The sequence below is a fragment of the Pteropus vampyrus genome, unplaced genomic scaffold (assembly GCF_000151845.1).
Source record: "Pteropus vampyrus isolate Shadow unplaced genomic scaffold, Pvam_2.0 Scaffold300, whole genome shotgun sequence".
In the NCBI taxonomy this organism is placed as follows: domain Eukaryota; kingdom Metazoa; phylum Chordata; class Mammalia; order Chiroptera; family Pteropodidae; genus Pteropus; species Pteropus vampyrus.
In genome coordinates, this window is record NW_011889081.1 from 2,261,851 (window position 1) to 2,273,030 (window position 11,180).

The 11,180-nt window shown below is 54.7% G+C and overlaps 1 protein-coding gene across 1 annotated transcript; it reads right to left on the reverse strand.

The window, feature by feature from the left end:
• Positions 1-1,849: 1,849 nt before the first annotated feature.
• Positions 1,850-10,966, reverse strand: LOC105303160 (41 kDa spicule matrix protein-like). The gene is made up of 34 exons (XM_023521243.1): positions 10,927-10,966; positions 10,802-10,834; positions 10,618-10,677; positions 10,465-10,497; positions 10,169-10,201; positions 10,042-10,074; positions 9,882-9,941; positions 9,700-9,732; positions 8,729-8,761; positions 8,586-8,639; positions 8,442-8,471; positions 7,866-7,895; positions 7,754-7,786; positions 7,620-7,655; positions 7,402-7,431; positions 7,287-7,319; positions 6,892-6,927; positions 6,455-6,484; positions 6,345-6,377; positions 5,683-5,712; positions 5,521-5,553; positions 5,265-5,297; positions 5,150-5,179; positions 5,023-5,055; positions 4,877-4,912; positions 4,431-4,562; positions 4,113-4,157; positions 3,815-3,856; positions 3,685-3,717; positions 2,947-3,006; positions 2,678-2,791; positions 2,357-2,401; positions 2,199-2,253; positions 1,850-1,986 (listed from the first exon to the last, which is right to left on the reverse strand). Exons 2-33 carry the CDS (start codon positions 10,818-10,820, stop codon positions 2,243-2,245), a joined length of 1,326 nt encoding a protein of 441 aa, XP_023377011.1. The 5' UTR covers positions 10,821-10,834; positions 10,927-10,966; the 3' UTR covers positions 1,850-1,986; positions 2,199-2,242.
• Between the last annotated feature and the right edge of the window lie 214 nt (positions 10,967-11,180).

Sequence of the window (11,180 nt, forward strand, 5' to 3'; positions counted from 1 at the left end):
CGTTCCAGCCAATCAAGAGCCCATGCGCTAGCGGCCTACGCGTCTCTACTGCCGCTGGCTGGCACGAGCTACCCCTGGCAGCCAATCAGAGGCAGCAGCGCTCTCTGTCACGGTCTTCTTCCCGCCCCCTCCCGGTCCCGCTCAATCACTCTATCCCTGGGCGCCTACTAACCCTGAGACCAGGCGCTGCATACGCAGTGAGCGCCCCCACCAGGCTTAAGAATCCATTGAGCCCTGCGGCGGCCAATGTGTGGCTCCCCTCTTTTAGGGTTTGGCCTTAGTGATTCCGGACTGATGTGCTTGCGTGTGGGTCAAGATATACGCAGATTTTCAGTTATCTCATAGAAAAGATAAAACGATATTAATTCAAAAGCAAAGTTTGGCATGTGGCATTTGTTAACGTTACTAAGAACAGTTGTAAATGACGATAGATGAGCAAGAATCAGAAAAAAAGAGAATGATCATTTAAAATTAGAATATAGAAACCTTTAGTAGAACAATATTAGAACATTTCTAGGTGGATTAGAAAGGTATTACCCACTGCCTTCCATGACAGAGTCTGCTTGGTGGCCCCTGTGCCCAGATGTCCCTTCTAATCCTTTTCTCCAGTAAAGAGAGGATGTGGTTTATTCCATGCCTCAGGGAAGAGAAATATAAGATGAGACACTTTGCATATTTTAAAAGAATCAATAATTCTGTGAAAAAAGCAAAAGTCTATAATGATTCTCGAATTGGGCAAATAAAATGAGGTACACTAAGAGAAATTAGGCTGGAATTCCGATATTTACAGAATCTCCTAGAGGTTGAAAAACCCAAAACCTTGTGCTTACTGTGATAAGGTTTTGGTCTACACCTAAGTTATTGTAAACCAGGCCATAAAGATGAGCTGAGTTCCTCATGGGGTGTCAAATCTCATCAACTCTATTTGATGTGAATTCTTCAATTAAAACTTCACCAGGTTGCAAGAAGAAGTTTGGGTTTGGAAAGGCTCAGCTTAGAACATAGAGGCTCAGAGAGACTGATCCTGGGACTGGCCAGGCTCTGGGTCAAAGTTTAGAATAGCGGGTCAATCCCTAATTGTGCAACCCCATTCCAGATCCAGCCTAGGAGAATAATTTCCATTTGCATTTCTGGGAGTAAATCTGTAGTCATGAGTTAAGAAAATAAAGCAATCCAGTAGCACCAATACTGATAGTGGATAAGTAAGTGGCTTTTTAAGATGTTTGAAAGTGAGACAATTAATGAGACAATAAATGTTTGATTTATCCATTTCCAAGAGTCCCTTAAGTGCTTAGGAAGAAGTTACTGGTTGGATCTTTGTCTCCCTCCTTAAGAGAGCTAGTAGATTATGTGTGTAATTGTTTGAAGTGTCTAAGGGAATTGAATTAATCAGGCTTGTAAGACATGCTAAATATAAAGGGGGTGTGTTGATCTGTCAAATTTATAAAATAATCTAGCATTAATCAAAGAATGAAAGTAAGTTTTACATCTAAATTATAAGATTAATCAATACAATGACATCCCAAAGCAAGTGTAAAGGCTTAAAGAAAATAAGATTTTAGTTTAATGACTTTAATAAATTGATTATAAATTAAGACACAAATAATGCACAAGTCTCCTAACTTGGATGTGGCTACCCTACTAGACTGTGACCAAGTAATGCCCTCTCCCCAAGGACAGGCCCTAATCTGTTCTGTTTTCATGTTCTCCCATCAGAGCAAAGCCCCTGGCACACAGCCACCCTGTTCAATGAATGAATGAATGAATGACGTTCAGGGTAAAGGCTGTAGGCCCAGGCCACCCCCACTCCAGACAAACAGAGGCAAACAGGGAACTATATCGCCTTTATTAATACTTCCAGACTGCAGGAGGCCAAGTCTGAGGGTCTGGTCGTTCTCGCCCAGCAGACCAGGTTCTGGTACAGAGGCACTCAGGATGGGCAGTGGATCAGCTTGGATGCTCAGCATTTCCCAGGAGGGCAATGGCCTGGGAAGAGGCAGAGCAGGGCCCCCTCCTCACCTTCTGAGCTCTTTCCCTTTTCTGGTCTCTGAGGTCAGTCACTCAGCAGACACATATAGGTGGCCTGAGAGCCTACCATCCTTCCTCCCAAGGCCTGGGAGCATCCCCCAGTGCAGCCTGGAGAGGTGACAATGGTGGCATGGTAGTGTGGGGGACAGGGCCACTGTTCTCGCTCTCACCTCCATTGCCATTTTCCAATCTGCCACTGCTGCCTCTCTTCGCCTCAGGGCCCCCCTAAAGTACACACAGATAAGCCAGGAGACCCAGGTCACAGGAGGACTTGGAGTGCTCTTGCTGCCCACAGCTTTACCCCAGGCCCTGGGAAATCCCTACTCACCGAAGGGCCTGGGGCCCAGCTCTGGCCTCAGTTGCCCATAGGGCCCTGGTGGGGAGGGATGGAAAGTGGGAGAACTGAGTTCCCAATGGCCCTTGTTCTGGTCTGTTACCTTCCCATTTTAGCCCAGGTTCTAGGCTCATACTCAGGGCCCTCTGCTCTACCGGCCCCTCCTCTAGCCCCATCCATCCCTGCCTGTCCCCCACCTACTCCATCACAAATGCTCCCTCCATCTCTGCAGGTTTATGGGGTGGGCCTGGGCCAGGACCCAGCTCCTTAAAACCATCCCTCACACCCACAATGCTCTTCCACACACCCCATTACCTGGCTGGCTCCTTATCCCTGGATATGCACCTTTGGCTCCATATCCAGAGTTCAGTGAAGATTCCCAGGTTTGGAGGAAGGGCCAAGGAATGCCCCTCAGGGCCCCGGCCTGACCTGCAGGAGGAGAGCTGGCATGGGAACCCCTGCCCACCATAGCTGGACGTGCAGGATGCCCCAGTCCTGCTGGTGCCTCAGATCCCCCCACCCACTCAGGCTGGTCCCCATAGCCCTTGTCAGAGTTCCCTCTGCTCCCTGAACTCTTTTCTTACCATTTCCTTCAGGAGCTGAAGCTTCTGCTTTGGGGTACATCAACATTTCCTTGCCATACCCTGAAAGAGATCTGTGTGATTCCTGTCCAGCCCTTGGACGTCCCTTCCCCTCAGCCCTTGAATTCTGTCCCCTTGGTTTGTCTTACCATTCCTAAAGCCATTGGCCCCAGGGAACCCTGGAGGCGGAAAGAGGTTAGAGGCAATAGCAGCCCCTGAGCCTGGAGCCCCCACCCCCCCTCCGCCCCCAATCCCAATCCCCAGGCACCTGGCTTTGGGAGGGTCTCAGGGAAGACCCCAGTTCCCAGACCACCATTCCCGTAACTGAAACCTACAGGAGAGAGGTTGGAGAGAGCCTGGAGGGGAGGGTGGTATTGGGGAGCCCAGAGTGACCTGCTCATGGAGAGACAGATAGATTGACTGACTCAGAGGCCACCTAGAGAGAGCCTCTCACATCACCCCCACCCTCAAGCTAACCCTGTTCAACCTTCACCTTCCAGAAATTTCCCTGGCTTCCCTCTGGGCAGCTTCCCTTTCCACCTGGCCTCAGTCTGTCCCTCTACCCTCACCTGAGTCAGGATTGCACCTGGTTCTGGCCACCATAATGGCCCAGTGCGTAGTAAATATGTGCTGAGTGAATGAGGAAAGAGACAGACAGACATGATGAAAGAAAGCAATGAGGAGGGCTCGCCATGAGGGAGGTGCCAGTTCATGCCCAAGATGAGGATCCTCAGGGCTCACCAACTTTCTGGAGTTTGAGGCCATCACCAAAGCCTGGGGTAGAGGAAATGAGGGTCAGAGATGGGGAGTGTCAGATATATCCAAAAGAGGGGAGGGGAGGGAGAAGAACTCAGATGAAGGGCGTCCTCACCCAGTTCTGCTCCTGGTCCATAGCCATTCGAAGGCTGGTACCCTGTGAGAAGAATGGAGATGAGTGGGGAAGACCCAGATATTTTCCAACTACAGACCTTAGGGACTCTGAGGAGGAAGAAGGGACTCTCCTTATCCACAGGGAAAGGAACCAGGAGAAATGAGTTTAGAAAGCAGCAAAAGAGAGGGAAAGTTGACTCAGGGAGGGACTTCCTAGCCTGAACAGCTGAGGCAGCCTGGGAAGAAGGGTGATGGGGGAGTGCCCCTGATCTGGCAAGAGGTCAGAGACAGACTCACACCTGCAATCTGAGGTTTCAGTCCCCACTGGATGGCTGGAGTTGGAGCTAGGAAGAAAACCAGGGAACAAGATTGAGCCCAGGGCCTGGCAAGTTGGGAATGCTGCAGCCTGCCATGTGGTCAGGGGCTGGGGGAGCTGCTGTATTGGGAGTCACATGGGGTCTCAGGGCCAGAGTCCAGGCTTTTCCTCAGCTGGCTCATGGTGACAAGGCTCAATCTCAGCTGGAGAATGGGCATGGGGGCTTCTGAGCAGCCAACCCAGGCCCAGCCCCTCCTGGGACCAGGTACATCCTGCCCTATGCCCCCCACTCCACACTGACCTGGGAACTTGCCATTCTGGACTGGGGGAGGGGGCTGGAATTTTAGGCCCCAGCCATCTGCTTTTTTGGAAGGGACCCCTGGAGTGGGAAGTCTGGGGAGAAGCAATGGAGAAACCCTCCCATTGCAGGGACCTAGATGGGAGAGGAAGGTAGAAGAAGGGAGAAGGCAGTGAGCCCAGGCCAGCACCTACACAAGGCTGCCTTCCTGGCCTTGGCCTGATCAAGCCATCAGCCTGCAGTGGTTTCTAGGGCAGGCACAGCTTCCAAGAGGGCACATTGGCCAGGCCAGAAAAAGCCCAGTTCCTCTGGGTTACAACCTGCTCTGGGGACCAGGTGACCCAGCCATCTGACATAGTTCCTGCTGTTTGCCCACCGAGCCCCTCTGCCTTCCAGCGCTGTTCTTCCCGCCTCCCTCCTGCGCATCCCCCCAGTCCCTTCAACCTTACCTGGCTGGGCCCCTAACCCATTTCCATTGCCATATCCTGGAAAGAAAAAGTAGGGACATGAGGGGCAGTATTTGGGGCAGGGGTCAGGGGGTGGGTTCTAGGCAGGAGAAGGTATAGGACAGAGATGGGGGGCTGCTCTCACTTGCCTGGCTTCTGAGGTTTCATACCCCCTCCCAGACCTGCAGGAGAAACAAAGACAGCTCCATCCAGGGACCAGCCCATCCCTAGGAGTGAGCCCTGTCTCCTCCTTACTGAGGTCCCCACTGTACTCACCTGGTAGAAGCCCGTTCCCTGGCATGTATCCTAGAAGGAAGAGGAGAAATGAGGGCAGGGGCTGGGGTGGAGGATATTTCTGGGGGAGGCGGGAGAGGGGCAAGGATGGGCTCACCTGGCTTTGGAGGGCTCACGCCCCCTCCCAGGCCTAGGGAGAGACAGAGTCTGAGTGACAGGTGAACCCCACTCTGCCCTTTTTTCCCCCAGGACCCAACTCTTTGCCCCATGGGGCCCTGTACTCCCTCTTCCCCTCTCTGCCAGAACTCCATGCCTGCCCTGCCTCCCTCATCTGGCTGGGCCCCTTTGGAGGACTAAATATACATTTCTTATAAATCACAATATCACAGTGGAGTTAGAGAGAAAGGGTTTACCTGGCTTTTGAGGCTTCATGCCCTCACCAATATCTGGAGAAGAGATGGGAGTAGGTGAGGGACCCATTACCCATCCACTGGGCCTCTCCTCCAGAACCTGGCATATGGCCCCCAGCACCCACTCTACCACCTGCCCAATCCACTACCTGCCCACTTCATTACCTGGTCCATGGCTGATGGGAACTTCAGGGCCTGTGGGGACAGGAGAGAGAGAGGCAAAAGGATGCTGGGAGCCGGGCTGCCTTTTCTCCCAGCTTAGCCCCAGAAATCTTGGGGCCTCCTCTGCCTCATGCCACCTCCATTTAATCACCAACACTATGCTCTCCAAGTATAAGAGGAGCCCATGAGAGGACCCACAGAACAGGGTCTTGGTGAACTACCCCCAATGCCCCCTACTTTCTTCTCCTCTCCCAGTGCCAAGATTCTTTCAACCCCCTCAGTACCTGCCCTGTAACCATTCTGAGCTGGGGAACCAGCGAGAGTAGGAGGCGTGAGCAGGAGTTTTGGGACTCTGGCTAAGGCTGAGTGAAGGGCCAGTCCATGGTCCCCTCTTCAGAACCAAGCCAGAACCGGGAGTCTTGCAAGCTCTCCCTCAGCCCCTCTTAATCATTCACCAGTCCTGCCCCTCCAAGGCCTGGAGGAAGGCAGGAGAGAACACCCAGTTGTGGACCCCCTCCCCAGACCAAACCAGTCTCACCTAGCTGGGCTCCCAGCCTATTCCCATTCCCGAATGCTGGGGGGGATATATCAAAGTGGGCTGTGAACGGGGAGCGGGGAGCTCTAGGTTTTGGGGAGGTGGAGAGACAGGCAGGAATGGGGCTCACCTGGCTTCTGGGGTTTCACACCCACTCCAAAACCTGGTGGAAAGGTAGGTGGCAGGTAAGGGGCCCAGGCCCCATCCCCATACCTCCCCAGAACCCTGGCCCACTCCTACCTGGTCCATAGCCATTTTGTGCTGCAGGGCCTGTGGGGAGAAGGCAAGGGAATAGTAAAGCTGGCCATGGATGGGGCCAGCACTGGGGGTCCCTTGGTCTTGCCTCCTACTGCTTTCCCAATGGTCTTTGGTGCCCATGACACCCTTCACCCCTGAAAAAGGTAGTGCCCTTCTTCCACACAGCCATGCACAGACCAAGCTCAATACACTGAAGGTTGAGGGAGGTGGTGACAGAGAGGCCTGAGAGAGATGAGGAGGAAAACACCTGGCCCAGGAGTTTCACACTCCTTCCTTGGCCTGGCGAGGCAGAAAGGCTGATAGGGCTCTCCTGACTCCCCAGGCCCTAAGCCTCTGTCCTCCTGGTCCCCAGGGCCCCCCCAGCTCTTGCTTCTCTTTTCCCTCCTAACCCCTAAGAAACCAGGCCCAGCTGTCCTCACCTGGTTGGGCTCCTAGTCCATTTCCGTTACCATATCCTGGGAAGGAAAAACGGGAGTGGCCATGAGGGGCAGTGTATGGAGGGGTTCAAAAGACAAGACAGAGTCTAGCAGCCTCAGACAAGGCAGGAGTACAAGGGAGGTCTCTTCTCTCACCTGACTTCTGAGATTTCATACCTCCACCCAGGTCAACCCTCTACCTCCCCATTGCTGGGCACCCAGCTCTCCTCCCCACTGGCCCATTGCTCCTAACCCTCCCCTCTTCCTCTAAGAAGCCTGGGCTCCTGCCGAAGAGAAGGCCCAGCAGTTTCCAGATTCTGGAAAGAGCGGGGCATGAGTAGGAAGTACTCTGGCTTCAGGGGGTATAAGGATAGAGACAAGATCACAGCAGGACTCACCTGGCTTCTGGGGCTTCATGCCCCCACCAAGGCCTGGAGGAGATTTGGGAACAGGTGAGGAACTCGGGAGCCCCCTTCCAGAGCCTCCCCATGCCCCTCCCTGCTCTGCTCCTACCTGCTCCATATCCATTTTGGGTTGCTGGGCCTGGGGAGAGAGGGGTAGTAAACTGGAGGGATTGGTGGTCTCGCTGAGGCAGAGGTTAAGGTTCCCTGTCTCGGACCAAGCCAGAAATCTAGAATCCTAGAGGCTTTCTCCCAGCTCCCCCTCAATTATTCACCAATCCTGCCCCTCCAAGGTCTGGGAGGGAGGGAGGAGAGGACACCCAGTCTCACCTGGCTGGGCTCCCAGCCCATTGCCATTCCTGAATCCTGCAGGAGAGGGACAGATCAAGGTGGAGGTATGAATGACAGGAGGGGAGCTCAGGATTTTGGGTAGGTGGAGAGACAAAGGCAAGTATGAGGCTCACCTGGCTTCTGGGGTTCCACACTCGCTCCAAAGCCTGGTGGAGAGTCAGAGAACAAGTAAGGGAACTGGGCTCCATTCCTTGCACCTCCCCAGAACCTGGGCTGTGCCCTTACCTGGTCCATAGCCATTTTGAGCTGCAGGGCCTGGTGGAAGGAGAGAGGGGCTGTGGATACTGACCTCTCTCTGAAGCTCCACCCAAAGCCTGTTCCTCTTAGCTCTAAACCCACCCCCACCCCACCCCACCCCACCTAGCTGGGTCCTATACCTACCCCAAGGGTCCAGGCTCCCTCCAGAGCCTGAGCACCATACCTAGCTGCCTGGGTCCCACCTAGTTGGGTGTCACTGTCAGCAGCCATGTCAACCAGCCAGGAAGGTGGACTCCTTGATGCCCCCTTTCCCTCACCAGCTACATGCTATTAGCATTAGCACCCCCTGACCCCAACCTTGCGGCTTTCCAGCTATTTCCAAATCCTGTGCCCTTCCTGGTCCTCGTTTTTCAGTGGGCCACGCCCTCTAGTGGGCAGCCTGGTCGTGTGTTGCATTCACGCTTCCGTACTGTTTGCCTCTGCCTGCCCACATGCCACAGGCTCTGGAAGAGCCTGTCTCTAGCACCTGGCTGGCCCCTAGATATTTGTTGAATGGGTGTTTCTTTTGGGACACCAAGTAGGAGAAGCAGAGGGGGGTCTCACCTGGCTTCTGAGGTTTTAGTCCTCCGAGACCTGGGGAAGAAAAGGCAGCTGTCCATGAGTCTGTGAGGCCACCTGGCTCTTCCTCAGGTCCACATAGAAACTATCCCTGAGTGACCCCCACGCTCCTGAGCTCTAGGGCCTCACCTGGCTGGGGTCCTGCTCCTGGGAAGGCCCCAGCTCCTGGCCCATTCCCGAATCCTGGGAGACAGGGCAGGAGGGAGTAAGGAAAGATTAGGGACTTGGAGGGAACAGACAGATAAGAAGATACTGGACAGAGCGGAGCTCACCTGGCTTCTGGGGTTTTCCGCCCCCTCCATAGCCTGGGGAAGAGATGAGCAGGTGAGGGACCTAAAAACCCCTTTCTCTGGGCCTGCCCCAGAAAATCAGCTGCAGGCTCCCCGTTTCTATCCTCGTACTCCAGCCGTCCCCTCTCTACCTGGTCCAAAGCCATTCTGTGCTGCAAGACCTGTTGAGGGGATGACACAAGGAAGCTGGGTGGTGCTAAAGTGGAAATGGCCCCCAGGCTCTCCCACATATCCCTGCCCTCCCTTCACATATCCCTCCATTCAACCTGGTTAGATTCCAAGGTAGGGAGGTAACTGTGGGGACCTGTGACAGGAAAGGGGCTGGAAAGACTGAGGCGGTGAGGGACAGCAGCCCCAGACCCCTCCCCACAGTTGCCCTATTTCTGGCCCATGAGACTTCCAAGTAGTCTAAATCCCACCGCTTCTTCCTGCCCCCACAATGGCCACCAGTGAGTCCAGCCCTGGAAACATCAGCTTCCGGAAGACGGGGTTTTTCATTCTCTGCTTAAAACCCCAGGGGCGTGTCCCCAAACCTCCAGCCCCCTACCTGGCTCCCCCTACCTGGCTCGCGAACCCTGACCACAGTTCTCGATGGCACTGGGCTTGTGTGCTTCTGGGCTTCTGGGCTGAGCCCAGTGAGTAGTTGGCCAGGTCAAGGTTGACTAGCATTGTGTCTACAGTGCCCAGCTGAGGCCTGGCTTAGGGCAGGTGAAATGAATGAGCCCCTCAGAGCCCCTCTGCTAGGAACCAGGGTTCAGGGGTTGCCTGGGACCCTGGCCTCTTTCTATGAGACTCCTTCCCCAGCTGGGCCCCCAGGTCATTGCCAATGTCATGTGCTGGAGAGGAACGACAGAGTGAGGAGTGGGTTTGGAAGAACTTGGTGGGGAACAAAATAGGGATGGGTGGGGATTGAGTCAAGATGGGGAGACAGGAGGGCAGGATCTCTGGCTCACCTGGTTTCTGTGGTTTCACGCCACCTCCCAAGCCTGGGGAAAGACCAATTGCCACTGAGCCAGGTGCAGACCCCACCCCACCCCTATTCTGCCCATATAAATCAATTTTTCTGCTCTTCTGATCCCCTTGCTCCTACTCCTCTCTCCTTCCTTGAACCCCAGTTTTGCCCGGGTGTCCTCACCTGGCTGGGCTCCAATTTTTGGGAAGACTCTGGCTCCCATCCCATTCCCGTTGCCAAATCCTGGCAGTCAGAGCGAGAAGGAGTAAGGGCAAGCTAAGTAGCAGGGTACGGACAGGAATGGATAGAATAGGACAGGGACATAGGGATAGGTTGGACTCACCTGGCTTTTGAGGTTTCACACCCCCTCCAATTCCTGAGAAAAAGACAGGGACCAGGTGAAGGAGCCTGGATCTCCCTTGAACCACCACACCCAAGCATATGCCTCCAGTTCTCATCTCCCTCCCTACCTGGTCCCTGGCCACCATTCTGAGCCACAAGGCCTGTGGAGAGAGGTAGGGCAGAGGCTGGAGCTGAGTCACTGTGGGCTCCAACCTCCTGTGCTGTTCTCACCTCAGGACCTCTGTGCGCCCCTCCACCCCCACCCCGCCCCAAACAGTTCTCAGGGGCATGAGAAGGGCCTGGAAGTCTGGAAGATCCTCCCCAAGACCACGGCTTTAACCATAGGAGTGGCAGAAGCAGCCCAATGAAGGGAGCAGTCCCTGGGAGGGTAACACAGTGCAAGAAGGTGAGGCTCTCCCCTCACCTGGCTTCTGAAATTTCATTCCCCCTCCAAGGCCTAGGGAGAGAGAGAGAGGTTGACACTGACCCCAAACAGCCATCCCCCTCAATTCAGTCCTGATCTGACCCCCATCCCTTGCCCACATTTCCCTGCAGCCCCTGCCCCAGCCACCCTCACCTGGTAGGGCTCCTGCCCCTGGAAAAGTACTGACTCCTAAACCATTTCTGCTCCCAAATCCTGAGGACACAGAAGTGGGGGTGGGGGGCTGTAAGCCCTGAAGTGGGCAGGTTTCAGGCACATAGAGGGGCTGGGATGGAAATGGGCAGGGAACGTGCTGGGATGGGATGGGCTCTTCACTCACCCAGCTTTGGAAGTTTCATTCCCGCTCCTAGAACTGGGGAGAGTCAGAGAGGCTAAGCCCCCTACTTCCCCCAAGAACCCAGCTCTCTCCCCTATCGGCTCCCTGATCCCAGCTCTGTCCCCAACCTTCTCTCTCCCTGAACCTCAGGGTGGTACTCCAGGTGTCCTCACCGGGCTGGGCTCCAAGCCCGGGGAAAGCACTGGCTCCCAGAGCATTTCCATATCCTAGGGAGACAGAGCCAGAGGGAAGAATAAGGAAGAAGAGGGGGCTTCAAACGGAGCCAGCCAGATGGTGAGGTGGACAGAGGGGCCAGCATAGAGAGCTGGTTCTCACCTGGCTTCCTGGATTTCACACCCCTTCCAAAGCCTGCGGAGAGAGA

Excerpts from the sequence above, each read along its gene's own strand:
- LOC105303160 (XM_023521243.1), bottom strand. Across the intron at positions 8,762-9,699 it reads CGTGAAACCACAGAAACCAG|GCTATGGAGGGGGCGGAAAA; the intron begins GTGAGCCAGAGA and ends TCTCTTCCCCAG. Across the intron at positions 7,656-7,753 it reads TGTGGAACCCCAGAAGCCAG|GATTCAGGAATGGCAATGGG; the intron begins GTGAGCCTCATA and ends CCTCTCCTGCAG.